This window comes from Amblyraja radiata, chromosome 7 (assembly GCF_010909765.2).
Source record: "Amblyraja radiata isolate CabotCenter1 chromosome 7, sAmbRad1.1.pri, whole genome shotgun sequence".
NCBI lineage: Eukaryota > Metazoa > Chordata > Chondrichthyes > Rajiformes > Rajidae > Amblyraja > Amblyraja radiata.
The window spans coordinates 33,979,883-33,996,264 of record NC_045962.1 but is presented as its reverse complement, the minus strand read 5'-3'; the positions used below and the strand labels follow the sequence as shown (position 1 = coordinate 33,996,264).

The following is a 16,382-nucleotide window of genomic DNA, read 5'->3' as shown; positions in this document are numbered from 1 at the left end:
AGGTACAGCAGGCAGTGAAGAAAGCTAATGGATTGTTGGCTTTCATAACAAGAGGATTTCAGTATAGGAGTAGAGAGGTTCTTCTGCAGTTGTATAGGTCTCTGGTAAGACCACATCTGGAGTATTGCGTACAGTTTTGGTCTCCTAATTAGAGGAAGGACATCCTTGTGATTGAGGCAGTGCAGCGTAGGTTCACGAGATTGATCCCTGGGATGGCGAGACTGTCATATGAGGAAAGATTGAAAAGACTAGGCTTGTATTCACTGGAGTTTAGAAGGATGAAGGGGTATCTTATAGAAACATATAAAAGGACTGGACAAGCTAGATGCAGGAAAAATGTTCCCAATGTTAAATAATAATAATAAATTTTATATTTAATGGGCGCCTTTCATACAAAATCTCAAGGACACCTTACATAGTAAACATATAATCGGAATATAACAATAAGGACATCACAGAGACACAAATTAAAAACAGGATTCAATCCAAAAACAGAAAATCAAAAACACAGTGTGAAGAGGGAGCAGCGGAAACCAATTCGTGCCATGTTGGGCGAATCCAGAACCAAGGGTCAGTCTTAGAATAAAGGGGAGGCCACTGAGGTGAGAAAAAACGTTTTCACCCAGGGAGTGGTGAATTTGTGGAATTCCCTGCCACAGAGGGCAGTGGAGGCCAAATCACTGGATGGATTTAAGAGAGAGATAGATAGAGCTCTAGAGGCAAATGGAATCAAGGGATATGGGGAGAAGGCAGGCACAGGTTATTGATTGGGGACGATCAGCCATGATCACAATGAATGGCGGTGCTGGCTCGAAGGGCCGAATGGCCTCCTCCTGCACCTATTTTCTAGTTTCTAATGTATTCATGGCATTAGGTATTTAGGGCAGAAATAACTGCTCAATTTGCTCAGGTGCTGTTGCCTAGAATACTACTATCATAGAATGTGTATGTGGCAAGCGAGACTAGCATTCATTGTTCAACTCTAATTGCCATTAAAAAGATGGCCATAGCTGCCTGGTGGGCTGTGGTATGGGTTATGAATTTATTAGGCATAGATTTCCATGATTTTCATTTCAGACATAAAGGATCAGCAATATATTTACAACTCAGGACAAACCTGCAGGCAATGGCATTCACACGTGCCTTCTGCCTTAGTGTTCCACCTGGTAGTGCTATCATTAAAGAAGCTTTGCAGATTGCTACTGTGAATCTTGCTGATTATACACACTGCAGCCGTGGTGCACTGGCGGCAGGACTACATATTTAAGGTGGAGACTACAGATTCAGTGACTGCTTTCCCCATGATATATTGAACATCTTGAATGTTTTTGGTGCAGCAATCATAAAATACAGAACAATAAAATACAGGAACAGATCCTTCCGCCCAAAATGTCTGTGTCAAGGCTTGGTGCTGGGACCCCAGTTTACAGTATATATTAACGATTTAGACAAGAGAATTAAATGTAACATCTCTAAGTTTGAGCTGCGAGGAGGATGCTATGAGGCTGCAGGGTGACTTGGATAGGTTGGGTGGGTGGGCAGAAGCATGGCAGATGCAGTATAATGTGGATAAATGTGAATGGATCGACTGGGCTTCTATTCGCTGGAATTTAGAAGGATGAGAGGATATTTGCAGAAACAAATACAATTCTTAGAGTATTGGACAGGGTAGAGGCAGGAAAAATGTCCCCGATGTTGGGGGAGTCCAGAACCAGGGATCACAGTTGAAGAATAAGGGGTAGATCATTTAGGACTGAGATGAGGAAAAAACTTTTTCACCCAGAGTTGTGAATCTGTGGAATTCTGTGCCACAGAAGGCAGTGGAGGCCAATTCACAGGATGGTTTCAAGAATTAGATTTAGCTCTTAGGGCTGAATCAAGGGATATGGGGGAAAAAGCCAGAACGGGGAACTGATTGTGGATGTTCAGCCATGATCATATTGAATGGCGGTGCTGGCTCGAAGGGCCGAATGGCTTACTCCTTCTACGTTTCTATGTAATAAAAATGTCACAGCAAGAAACAAAACATTTTACCTGCCAGTGGCCCTGTCTTGCTGCACAAAATACTGGAGAAATACCCCTACGATTAGGATGGGATACAACAGCTCCTTGTTGCAGAAGAAGTTCACATACTTCCAATTTACCCCTTCCTGCTGCTGCTGTGAGAGCTAAGGTGGAGAAAAAAAATTGACACACAATGAAATCGCACCATTGTGGCTGTGCTTCCTCTTTGATAAGAGCATTCAGTTTGTCCCACGTCCTTGTTTTTCCACCATTCTGCAGTTCTGCAAATGTTGTGTACCCTATTCCATTCAAGTACTGCAGTTTATTATGCTTCTAAAAATGTGTTTCAAATAATGTGTCCTAATATGCCTCAATTTTAGAAAAAAAGGTCTCTCCTCGTGTAAAAACTGTTTGGCAAGTTATAAGATGTCTACTTACATTCTCTGGTTACTTAGCAGTGGAAATGTTTTTTTTTACACATCTAACACAATCCTGAACACTTCAATTTGATCTTTCTGTCATATTTTGCTGCTCCTTGCCAGCACCACCCATTCTCATTTTCTTTCCCGAAAATGTTCATACATTAGAAGCAGCTGTAGTTTTGATTTTCATTCATGCAATTGAATTCACTAATTATCAGGTGTACAAAGAAATATTTACAAGAATGATTTTCTTGCAGTGATTTCCAACTTATAATGCTAGTAATTAATTGGAATTGCTTTTATATGGATCAGAATATTAAACCAAATTGGTAAAATTAATTTACAACTGTTTTGTCCAATGATGTAAACGTGTTATTCACAGAAATCACATTAAATGTAATTGAAATTTCAGGTAGTAAGATGAAGGATCTTATCATTATCTACCTTTTTCTACATCTATAGATATCAATAATGATGAAGAATAACGTGGATTGGTTAATAACGTGAAAAATACGGTTGGTATATCCCTTTGTGCGGAGTTTTGTGTTAGAGCGATTGTTTCTCTTTTTGTTTTTTCTTTCTTTTCTAGGGTCTATTTCCTTTCTTTACTTTCTTTTCTAAGGGGCTTTCTTTTCCCAACACTTTCCTGCACCTTCACGACTCTTTTTCACTTTCCTTACTTCCTTTATTTCTATCTTTCTTAAAGCTCAAAAAATGAAGTGGTACAACAAATGTAATAAGATACATGTGATGTGTATTACTGTACTTTATTGTACTTCTAATAAAAATATTAAAAAAAAAAAAAAAAAGAATAACGTGGATTGGTGGTCATCATAAAGAATAACTTTAAAAAATGCATACAATCCTTTAAACATGCTACATTTAAGTTATAATGGAAAGATAGAAATACTTCAATTACCTGTTTCACCCCAAAGTGTATCAAAGCTATTTATGTCTATTCTTTGTTCACCATCAAAAGCATGGAGATTATTCACAACCTATAAATAGATTAGAAACATTGAAAACACTTATTAGTGATATTTAGTGTAATAAAATTACTTCCAACCTTTATGAAGTTTCCCCATTAAAGGATTTAAATGAATGGCTAGCAGATAGAAGCCACCTATTTATATATTCACAAAAGCATCAGTATACTTGATTGTTATTGGTCTTTCAGAATGTATATAGATCCTGACCAATAAATTGTAAGTTTAGAATTCACATCTGCTCTTCCTCACCCATCTGGAAAACACTTCCACCTCTCTCTTTTTGTTGTGTGGGCATGAACAAACTAAAACATGTTCAAGCACACACAGCAAAATAGGTTCTCCTTCTCATCCGCTACTGCCTTGTGAATAGAGTGAAAGGTTCCCTTCTAATTTTTATGGATTGACATATTCTGCATAACATGCTTGCAAGAATGAAATAAATGTATTCCCTAATCTCTAATTATTTTGTGTTTAGCTACATCAATATCATCAGGTAACTTACGAGTCATCCATGGCAATTCTTTCAACTATTATCAAAATAAATTCCCAGTGGCAATTCAAAGGTTATATACAAGCCCTTCTAGTTATATTTCAATGAAATTGAGGTCCAACGTTCACTTACAAAAACAATTAGTTAACCCGAGGTCATTGACTGCATTGTTGAAGGCTGGCCAATAAAGAATCACAACCAAATATTACAAATATTTTTTCTGTCAAATACTATATAGTATATTAGATAGATATTCCTCAAAGTATCCATTTTAAGTTAATATTGCGTAAGCAAGTGTAGTTGATCTCTGAAAACCTACTTCACTGTGTCCCATGCTTGCAGCTGCGATCAGGGCTTGCTGAAGAGCTTGACTTTTCTTGAAAGATTGCTGGTGCTGTATGCTTAATGTCCAATCTGCTTTGAGTAAATATTTAATTACTTCATGATGACCTCTTAAAGCAGCATGAACCAATGCGCACTGGCCATTTTTATCTGTGTAATCAACCTGGGAATTAAAATATTTCTATCACTTTAAATACAAAACTGCACATTCCATTGCTTTCACAGAAGATTTAGCATCATGAGAGTCAAGTGTTTTATTATCATATGTCCCAGATAGAACAATGAAGTTCATGTGCAGCAGCATAACAGGATATGTAAACATAGTACACTGTAAACAATATAATAAACAAGAGAGAAAAAAGTTCAGTGTGTATAACATACGTACCCACAAAAAACAAACAATAATAGTGCAATAATAGCAATAATAACAATTATAGTCTATGTTGTTCAGTGCTTATTTGAGGTTGTAGTATTTAATAGCCTAATGGCTGCAGGGGAAGAAGCTGTTCCTGAACCTGGATGTTAGTTTTCAGTCTCCTGTAACTTCTACCCGATGGCAGGGGTGAAATGTGTGTGGCCATGGTGGTGTGAGTGGTAGTTTTAAAACGTACACAAGTCCAATTATTACTTTTTACCTGTCCAGTATTTTACCAATGTGTGTTTTGTCATCGCACATATAAAAATGACTTCTAAATCTTTATAATCTAAGCTCTTTTTCTTCCAAACTTGTAGTGTTAGACTAATCGTTTATAAACTTACAAAGCTTCCATAAATGCTGGTACCAAATGACACAGCTTCACTGTGTATCAATAGCACAAAATTAATTTGCAATAGTTCATTATTAACCAAAACATCATGGATGATACATAGAATATAAATAAATATTAAACAGTTGGAAATATCAACACAACTGCTAACTTTAGTCTGCCTGTTAAAACTTAAAATTCCTCTGGTTCACAAGTAATAATGATTTACAACCCATTCCAAATTGAACCACAGACATTGCCTATGACCCAAGATCATCATACCTAGGCATATTTTCCATATTTCAATTCATCCCATCAATCCTATTTCTCCAGTTGTTTCCGTGCAACCCATTCTATTCACAGAGGCCCACTAACTACTTCCCAATTCTTCCATACCCCACCTACCAACCAGCACATTTGGAACATGGGAGGAAACTAGCTCCTGGGGAAAACCACATATTCACAGGGAGAAGGTACAAGCTCCACACAGATAGCTGCAGCGGTCAGGATCAAATCTGGGCTGCTGGAGCTTCAAGGCTATCTGAGAGAACATTTTCCCTTTAGTGCTATAACATCCTTGTTTCCCAATTAGAAACCATTGATACATAACACTTCGCACAAATATACAAAAGTAACAAATTAAAACAATGGCTGGATCCCACTGTTCTTTTTAAGAGGTTCAACAGATACTTTGTCTCCTCCACCCCTTCCATCCTGTCCAGTACCAAAAACTATTCACACAATTACTCATACTTCACGAATGTCTATCACTGTTAATTTTTCTTAAGTCCTCATTAATGAATCTTGCAGATTGAACATAAGAAAGGATGTGAAAAAGCAACAGTGGCCAATTCACTCCTGCTCTGCCATTCGATAAGATCAAGGATGTTTTCTTTAAACTCAATGCCACCTTCCTCCACTAATCCCATCAATGTTTCCCTAATTCTCTCAATATTTGAAAAATCTATCAGGCTGTCTTGAATGCATATGGCAACAGAGCCTCTGTGACTCTTTTGGGCATACAATTCCAGAGATTCACTGCTCTGTGGGTGAAGAATATTCTACTCCTCAACCCTGAATATCCTGTACTGTGACACTTGGTTATGAACATGCCCGGCAAGAAAATCACCACTGTATTTACCCTGTAAAGCACCATTAAAAACATTCTGTTTCTTGTTCCTTCCTAAGAAAACAGGGGGGGGGGGGGAGGAAATAAATGGGAAAAAATAGGAATATTTTAAATATCCTCCAAAACTCCAGTGACTGAAGAGTATTTGACAAACTAGAAGATAGAATCCCACAGAATTACTGAAAAAGTGGTGCTGTGGGTCATAACAAACTCAGTGATGAGGAATACAGTGGCATTTGCACATTTTTCAGAGGTAGCTTGCAGCACTTACCATCAAACATCAATTTACACCAATCCCACGTTAAACCCATTCATTTTTTATACTCCCCATATTCTCATCAATTCTTCCAATTTCTACCACACACTAGTGGTAATGCACGTAGCAACCCCACACATCCTCGGGATGTGGGAGGAAACAGGTACACACAAAGGAGAGTCACGCTCTCACAGATGGTATACTGCACACAAGACAGCACCCAAGATCTGAATTGAACCAAGGTCTCTGGCAGCAGCTTCACTAGTTGTGCTACTGTGCCTCACGGGCAAAATAAGAAGAAGTTAATGTCAATAACCAGATCCCTTACCTTAGCTCCTTTCCTGCATAGAAGACTCACAATATTCAGGTGTCCTGCAGCGGCAGCGTGGCATAACGATGTAACACCGCTTTCAGAAATCTGATCAACCCCAGCTCCAAATTCAAGCAGTAGATTTACCATTTCCTGGTGCCCAAGGTGTGATTGAACACAAAGGATGGGAGCATTGTTTAACACTTCAGTTCGGTAGTTCACGCTGGCTCCTCCCAAAATTAACAACCGACTCACCTGCAGTTTGTATGAAAATCAGAATATTACTCCAAAGTTTCCTTTAGATATCCTATATTTACAAAGTAAAATGTGCGATAACACTATGAAGAAGTTAAGAAATAGGACAACATACTTCATTACAATATCTCCAAACTGGACTAAGACACAATTATTTAACAGTGGCACGGCTTGGCAAGGAGGTGACTGTTTGAAATTAGTGACTTTGGACAATGCTCATGTTCTACCAGCAACCTGCCCTCATACGTTTCTGAGACTGGGAACTCCTACAACAGGCACCTCAGGGCATGATGTTACCAATGCCACCTCTACAAAATCTTCCTAATTCACTGTAAGAATAAGTAAACCAATATAAAACAAAGCCTTCTTCCATTCCATCCCATCATTGAGGCAAGAGTTATCACATAGTCAGCTCCACTGGGCAGGACATTTCCCTTGATTCTAAGGGTTTGCGCAAGGACGAGAAGTTGAGTTGAATAAATCTACCTCCATTTTACTGAACCAACTTAATCCATAAAGTTATATCTTCCTTGATCTCTGTCCTCATCTTCTCCATCATGGTCTGGTTTGGCTCAGCCACCAACCATGACATCCAGAGCCTGCAGCAAATCGTTCGATCAGCTGAGAAGGTTATTGGCTGCAAACTTCCCCCCATTGACAAACTCCACACTGCAAGGGCCAGGAAGCGAGCAGGTAAGATCATCTCTGACCCCTCTCACCCTGGCCACAAACTCTTTGAAGCACTTCCCTCTGGAAGGCGACTCCGGACTGTCAAAGCCGCCACAGCCAGACATAAAAACAACTTTTTTCCATGGGCAGTATCTCTACTCAATAACCAAAAGTCTGTAGACTCCCTTTGCTCTGGTATTTTATTTTATTCACATGTTTAAACTATAATGTTTTATTCTTAATGTTTTATTAATTGTTTACTGTATGTCGTGTTGTTACTTGCGAGCGGAGCACCAAGGCAAATTCCTTATATGTTGGCCAATAAACATATTCATTCATTCATTCATTTTACCCTCTACAAAAACCTTGATTATCAACATTCTTCTTCCTTCAGTCAATTGTACCAGCATCAACAGATCAAAACGTGCTGTTTTTGAATAGCGCTGAAAAAGTCATTACACATCAATGTAAAATATCCTATTTAAAATACCATGATTGCTTTAACAGTATTTTACTTAGTCTAATCAGTATTACTGACGTTTAAAGAACATGGCAAAGTAATCAACGCAGCCGAGTTCTAGACTCAGCTCCTGGCCAAGAGCCTACACACTGTCCACTGAATTACTCCAGCATTTTATCTCTATCCTTGCCAAGTCATATGTACATTAACAAAAGTGCACACCAAATTGTACAATTTTAGGTTAGATGAAACACAAAAATATAGGTCTTAATGTAGCAATGTTACAAAATTTTGAGATTTTAAAAATCAAGTCTGTAATTTATCCCATCAGATAAAGCATAAAAATAAGTTTAATTTGACACCTAATTCACTTTCATATCTCAAGTATTTAAAAAGTTATGGCCATTTTCATACTCGGAAATGAGCATCTTGTTCCCTATTGATTTTCTATGGACATAACAAAAAAGTTGTGATCGTGAACAGTCAAAAGCCCATAACTTTCTTAAAAATTAAGAGAACTGAATGAAATTTTCAGTTATCATAGATTGAAGCATTCTGAAACAAATATAAAATAATCTTACTTGGATGACCTGAAATTAAAGCATATAATTAGTTAGTTACCTAATTGTAGCTAATTTCAGACTTCAATTACTAGATCTAAACATCTATCCATTTCTTAATAAATTATTAAAATTTTTAAATAGCCTAAATGTCCAAATAATATTCACAAATAATTCACAATAAAACATGATTTTTAAATCTCATTTACATTAATTTATAGACCAAATGGAAGGAATTCAGTGTTCAATTGCTGTAAATAAATGCCCATTTAAATCAGTTTTCTAGTGGGTCCCTGTGGAACGCGCTGGTTTAGAACGTTCACATTGCGGTAGATTTGTGCCCCAAATGCCGAGAAAAATACTGCGCGATATAATGGGGCCAAATTGAGCTACTCGCAATATTAAATTTTGTATAAAGGGATCTTTAGAAGCCCTTTTTAATGTAAAAATATACAACCTAACTTCTGCTATTTGCTTTATGAGACTCTGCGGTTGCTGGCGGTCGCGGGTTTAGAGATTGATTTTTAAACTACTATAACTATTATACGAGGCCTTTAAACCTAATAATAGCTTTTGCGACGGGGCCTTCCAGCGATTTTTCGTTAATAATTAACTAGGCTGAACATCTTCGATTTGAACAGCCTAGAGAAAATCGCGTTTTAAACCCGCCCCCTCTAAACGGCGCCAAAATCGCGCACACCCTCAGCAGCAGATTTTCAAAGACGCTTCAGGTACGCTTTGCAACATACCTACTTAATGGTTAATTATGTTTTTCTTCCCACAGATGCGGCCCAATCTGATTATTTCCAGCATCACTTGAAATAGACATGCCACCTGCGCCCATTTGACAGTGCTGTTGTCTTTCACAGATGGCCTTTGAATTCCCCAAAGCTTCATTTTATAATTATCAAATGCATTTTTGAGCTTCCCAGATTGAACTGTACTCATGCAAGTGAACTGTACTCATGCAAGATCCATCTATCTATCTATTTATTTATTTATATATAGGTGTTGGTAAACCGGCATTTAATGCCCACCCTGAATATCACCAATATAGCAGTTAGCCTTCATGAACCACCTCAGATATTGTTTTGAAGGTATCTTCTCAGCCCAATAAGCCGGGAGTTAACAGAATTATGACCAGCAAGAATTATGTATCTTAAAATGAATTTCTTATTGTTTTATTATCATTTTACTGCTAAAACAAATCACCTTTTATCATGACACGGTAAAGCACTGTCCCTTATATATTGATCTTGGCCCAGGGGCAGAGAAATATTATACTAATATATCAGTAAACAGAGAAAAAACTTTTCAGCTTGCCAAATGCCACATTGTTCTCATTCCTTCAGCCAATGAGAGCACATCGCGTTACTGGCCCTCAGCCAGTAAGGGCACAGTACTTACTGAACCAACTCTAAAAATAGTAATTGAGTCCTCGTGTTGCTGGGAGGCACCAGGTTAAGCTGAAAATTTTGACAGCCATTTTGAGGCTTAAACTATTTTAGAAACCAGCAATTTAGAAAAAGTAGCTGAAGCAGTTTTGATAAGGTAACATTCCATGAAGCAATAAAAATAATATTTTTAGCTGATGGGGTGTGAGCATTGCTGGCAAGACCCATTCTAACTGTGCTTGTTAAAATTACACCAAGCTGCTATTGTGAACAACTGCAGTCCTTCGACTGAAGATGTTTAATAGCACTGGGAAGTTCCACGAGGTGAAGGAATTGTAAAAAAGAGGATCAAAGTGCTGGAATAATTCTGCAGGTCAGGCAGCATCTTTGGAGAACATGGGTAGATGACTTTTCAGGTCGAAACCCGTCTTCAAACTCTTGGTCTGGAACCTAGATGAGTTCACGGCCCTGGTCTGCTGGCGGTTGGGGGAAGAAGCATGGATCAGCGGAATCAATGGTCGCAACTCGTGGGCGGCCAGAGTGCAGTTAAGGGTCGGCGCTGGCGGCAGCTGTGGCCGAGGAAGCTGTGTGTACCAACAGTAGATCTGGCCGGGGAGATGATGTGGGCCGGGGTGGTGTTGGCAGCCTGCCAGGAAGGTGGTGTGGGCTGGGGCTGGCATTGGCAGCCTGGTTTGGAAGTGGCTGGGGAGGTGGTACAAGCCGGGGGCAGCAGCGGCAGCCTGGTTTGGAAGTGGCCGGGGAGGTGGTACAAGCCGGGGGCAGCAGCGGCAGCGGCAGCCTGGCCTGACGGTGAAGATCAGTCCGCTTTAATTGAAATCTGTAATTTAAAAAGTCTGTAATAATGAGGGATTACTGTTTTGCCAAAAAAGGATGGTGTCCAAACCCAGAGGTGGTGTAGTTTAATGCACCTGATGCTCTTGCTCTTCTTGGTGGTGTTCTCAGGTTTGAGCGGTGCGAGAGTAATCTGTATGGACAACAATTTAATTTGTAGATGAAACATGCTATAATGTTCATCTACCCGTAATGGAGGAAATTAATAGTTAGAATGGTGTATGTGTGCCAATCAAGCAGGTTGCTTTGTCCTATTGTTAGAGCTTCACTCAGAGGCAACTGAACAGTGATCCAACACACTCTGGATGTCAGGAGTTAAGCGATTGAGGGCATTTGGAATAGTGGGCTGAAAGATGGCAGATGGAGTTTAATGCTGATAAGTGTGAGGTGCTACATCTTGGCAGGACAAATCAAAATAGGACGTACATGGTAAATGGTAGCGAATTGAGGAATGCAGTTGAACAGAGGGATCTAGGAATAACTGTGCATATTTCCCTGAAGGTGGAATCTCATGTAGATTGGGTGGTAAAGAAAGCTTTTGGTGTGCTGGCCTTTATAAATCAGAGCATTGAGTATAGAAGTTAGGATGTAATGTTAAAGTTGTACAAGGCATTGGTGAGGCCAATTCTGGAATATGGTGTACAATTCTGGTCGCCAAATTATAGGAAAGATGTCAACAAAATAGAGAGAGTACAGAGGAGATTTATTAGAATGTTGCCTGGGCTTCAGCACCTAAGTTACAGAGAAAGGTTGAACAAGATAGGTCTTTATTCTTTGGAGCGCAGAAGGTTAAGGGGGGACTTGATAGAGGTCTTTAAAATTATGAGAGGGATAGACAGAGTTGACGTGAATAAGCTTTTTCCATTGAAAGTAGGGAAGATTCAAACAAGAGGACATGATTTGAGAATAAAGGGACAAATGTTTAGGGGCAACATGAGGGGGAACTTCTTTACTCAGAGAGTGGTAGCTGTGTGGAATGAGCTTCCAGTGGAAGTGGTGAAGGCAGGTTCATTTTTATCATTTAAAAATAAATTGGATAGGTATATGGACGGGAAAGGAATGGAGGGTTATGGTCTGAGTGCAGGTAAATGGGACTAGGTGAGAGTAAGTGTTCGGCACGGACTAGAAGGGCCGAGATGGCCTGTTTCCGTGCTGTAATTGGTTATATGGTTATATGAAAGTTGCCAAAGTCTTGATATGTACAGTCATGAGCCTTTTTATTTCTCAAGAATCACAAACAAATGTCTTTGTGCAATCATCAGTGCACATCGCTATTTCAGACCTCATGATGGAAGTCATTGATGAAGTAGCTAAAGATGGTCAGACCTAGGACATTGCACTGTGGAAACCATCCTATTTTGTTTGATATAATTCCAGCCAGTATAGTTTCCTATTTAATCCCGTTGATTTAACTTTTACCAGTTTCTTGATGGAACATTTGGTGAAATTATGCCGTGATGCCCAGAGCAATCATGCTCACTTTGCCGCCAGAATTCAGCTTTTGTGACCACATTTGGACCAAGACTGCAGAAGTCTGGAGAGGAGTGGATTTGGTGATTTCCAAAATTATTATCAATAAACAGGCTATCGACGAGTATGTGCAGTTTGATAGCATCAACAGGCCAATAACTGAAGGTTAACTAATTGCCTGGTAATGAGATGGATTAGGTTTGTCCTGGTTTAACAATAGACAATAGGTGCAGGAGTTGGTCATTCGGCCCTTCAAGCCAGCACCGCCATTCAATGTGATCATGGCTGATCATCCACAAACAGTACCTCGTTCCTGCCTTCTCCCCATATTCCCTGACTCTGCTATCTTCAAGAGCCCTATCTAGCTCTTTCTTGAAAGTATCCAGAGAACTGGCCTCCACTGAGGCAGAGAATTCCACACTCACAACTCGGTGTGTGAAAAAGTTTTTCCTCATCTTCGTTTTAAATGGCTTACCACTTATTTGCAGCCACACAATAACTAGCAATTCTTCATCATAACAGCCAGGATGTACAAGTGGCCCTCTTCGCTGTATATAGCGCTCTCCCCCATTTCTTCTTACCACTTGAAATGAATATAAAGCATCTCATGATTGACTTTCACAAAGACAAGGACCCAAGGATGAAGCCAAGATAAATGAGTTATTCAAGATTGGGGCTAAAAGTTGTTGTAAATGCTTCAGTCTCAACTTTGACACTGGTGTTGACTTCAGCCATTGTTCAGCCTAAGGATTTCTTCGACTTCCCTCCTCCTGCTGTCTGTTGAATTGCTCACCACCATTAATTATTGAATGGGGCAGTAATATAATTCTCTGATGCAGATGGTTCACGGCATTTCATGAATGGACAGTCTTGAGCAATATATTATCCTCTGAATAGATTCCATTCAGTTTGATGGTAACTGTACACGTGATGTACTGTGTGTAACTGGGACTTTGTCTTGACAATCATTGTACAATGATTGCTCCTACCCACACTATCATGAACAAGGTCAAGTAAGTTCACCATTAAATACTGCGATTTGAAAACTTAATGAATAATTCACAGAAGTATGTTCAAGATTTTCATTTCTCATGCATGCAGAAGCACATAATGGGAAGACTGAGCATCCTGATCCCTGATATCCCTATAAAATATTTGCCCGAAAGATAGCCTTGAATTTAATTATGCGATCCAGTTGAAAATGATAATAGTCATGAGTGTACAATATTTCATTAGAACCTAACCTCTTTTAGATACAAAACAAATATTAGAGATTTGAATAAGGCCATAAGTAGAAATGTATCATTGTTTGATTGATCATTTTGGTTCCACTCTATTGAGCAATCGCATGGCAGATGTATTAGCATTAACTTTCTAAGTAGTAGCAGATGCGAGTCCTGACAAAGAAAGAATACGATAAATCTTCAAAATATGATACGTATACAAAATTAGAGGAAGTTAACTTCCTCATGACTAGAGCCAGGATTTTGTCATAATGCCATGTGCCATTTAATGCCTTTTTTGATGATTTCACCAGGATAATGCCCTTGTCATGATTGATAGCCTTTTTTTCCCGTTTTGCTAAAAGGTCGTGCTATTTTCTCTAGTTGTACCGTGATTACAATGATGTTTTCTATGTTAACACGTTAATATTAATGTTATTATTAAATGTGTTAACATAGTATAACTTACAAGAAAATTTCCATCACCGGGGCGACGTTTGTGCAGCTGCCCGCTGGTTCAGTCTTCTCCAAGATCTATTTAAGAAAGAACTGCAGTTGCTGGAAAAATCGAAGGTAGACAAAAAATGCTGGAGAAACTCAGCGGGTGAGGCAGCATCTATGGAGAGAAGGAATAGGCTACGTTCTGGGTCGAGACCCTTCTTCAAACTGATGTGGGGGAGGGGGGGGGCGGGAAAAAGAAAGGCAGAGACAGTAGGGCTAGAAGGAGAGCTGGGAGGGAGAGTGGGGAGGAGGGAGGAGGGAGAAGACAAGGGCTATCTAAAATTCAAGGAAATGGCACCCGAGATTCCGTTACCTCCTCAGCCCGTTGGTGGGGTACATGGCTCTCTGCTGTACTCTACTATGCTGCAAATTTTGAAAAGATAAAATAAATCGTCAACTGTTTTGAAGAAGAAGAATCTGCTGCAGTCAGGATCATGCAGAAAAAGTCCCTCCACCGCGATCTTGTGTTTATTGCTTCCAATTTTGCAAACTTCCCACAAGCTATCACTTGTCTTGAGAAACGTGGCGAAACATTAGTGAATAACTTGCAGGTTTTCAACAAAGTAACTGACAATATTCGTAAAATTCCTGGCGATGTAGGTAAAGACATACAAGGAAAATGTGAGAGTGATTTTAGCTAACAAGGATCTTGAAGAAATACAAAACAGCTAAAGTCAATGTTGATACCGCTGGGGTGTAAACTACCCAAGCAAAATACCCAAGCTTGTCTCCTGACCATTTACTGCTGGCTCCAGTCAAAATCTGCGTTTATGGGATCTGTGCAAGGCATTCATTGATGCTGGAATTCCACTGTGGAAATTGGAAAACAAATCTCTTTTTTTTAGAGAAATACACAGAGGAACATATACGGAACGAGTCATCATTATGGAAAAATTATGCTGACAGCAACTTCAGCATTGTTGTGCAGAAAATTAGAGATGAGGTTGCATGCAACAAAATATGGATCTCAATAGACGAGACAACCGATGCTTTGGGGAGATATGTTGTCAAAGTGGTCATCGGAACAGTGGAGGCAGGTCAACCATCAAAGGAGTTTTTGTTGACATCGGAAGTATTGGAGAAGTCAAACAGCTCAACTATTGCTCAGTTGATTACATCTTCACTTGCTGTACTTTGGCCAGAAGGTATAAAACACGAGAATATTCTTCTGTTTGTGACTGATGCAGCTCCGTACATGAAAAAAGCTGCCCGTGCTCTTAAAGTTTTATACCCCAAAATGTTGCATTTGACATGCTTAGCTCAAGGACTTCATAGAATTGCCAAGCACTTACGTAGCTTGTCCCAAAAGTCGATCGCCTAATTTCCAATGTCAAGAAAATCTTCCTCAAAGCACCGTTACGTGTACAGTTGATGAAGGAAATGGCACCCGAGATTCCGTTACCTCCTCAGCCCGTTTTGACTAGGTGGGGTACATGGCTCTCTGCTGTACTCTACTATGCTGCAAATTTTGAAAAGATAAAATAAATCGTCATCTGTTTTGAAGAAGAAGAATCTGCTGCAGTCAGGATCATGCAGAAAAAGTCCCTCCACCACGATCTTGTGTTTATTGCTTCCAATTTTGCAAACTTCCCACAAGCTATCACTTATCTTGAGAAACGTGGCGAAACATTAGTGAATAACTTGCAGGTTTTCAACAAAGTAACTGACCATATTCGTAAAATTCCTGGCGAAGTAGGTAAAGACATACAAGGAAAATGTGAGAGAGTGATTTTAGCTAACAGTGATCATGAAGAAATACAAAACAGCTAAAGTTCTCAAAGGTAGTTATAATGCACAATATAGCGACGAATATAGAGTCTGTAGCTTGTTTCGGGTATGCTCCTCAAAATCCAGAGATCAAGTAATATTATTTAATCACCACTCAAACAGAAGATAAAAATCAGAAGCAATTTCTTGTAAAAATGAGATACAGGTTAGTGATTACACAAGATCTGTATATTCATCAATATCTTCATTATAAAACCTCATTATTGAGAAAGACAAGAATCTTTTTCTAGAAATACATTTATTTTTCATTGAAATATTATTTTAAGACATCATAATGCTCCTGGAACCACACATATCTTCTTACCTTCACATTGGGAGTGTAAAGATTTCGTAAGGATGCAAATGCAGCAGACAATCCATTACTGCTATAACTCATCCAAAGGGCTTGAAGGACACTTGAAGATATGCCTGTCTTCTTGCTCAGACCCTAAAAAAGTGAAAAATGCAATAACAGATTTCAAATTTAGATTTGATATGTATTATTGAATATATTTTCTACCAGATATTTAAGACCCATTCTAT

The 16,382-nt window shown here is 39.1% G+C and overlaps 1 protein-coding gene across 9 annotated transcripts in view; it reads right to left on the bottom strand.

The window, feature by feature from the left end:
* Window positions 1–16,382, bottom strand: part of tanc1 (tetratricopeptide repeat, ankyrin repeat and coiled-coil containing 1) — a 107,637-nt gene that overhangs the window by 22,140 nt on the left and 69,115 nt on the right. For all 9 annotated transcript variants that reach the window (XM_033024108.1, XM_033024100.1, XM_033024102.1 and 6 more), the window contains 5 exons: window positions 16,165–16,287; window positions 6,707–6,943; window positions 4,225–4,410; window positions 3,346–3,424; window positions 2,035–2,168 (listed from right to left, as the gene is read on the bottom strand). In XM_033024108.1, coding sequence (XP_032879999.1) covers window positions 2,035–2,168; window positions 3,346–3,424; window positions 4,225–4,410; window positions 6,707–6,943; window positions 16,165–16,287 — 759 coding nt within the window. The remainder of the gene's footprint in view (window positions 1–2,034; window positions 2,169–3,345; window positions 3,425–4,224; window positions 4,411–6,706; window positions 6,944–16,164; window positions 16,288–16,382) is intronic.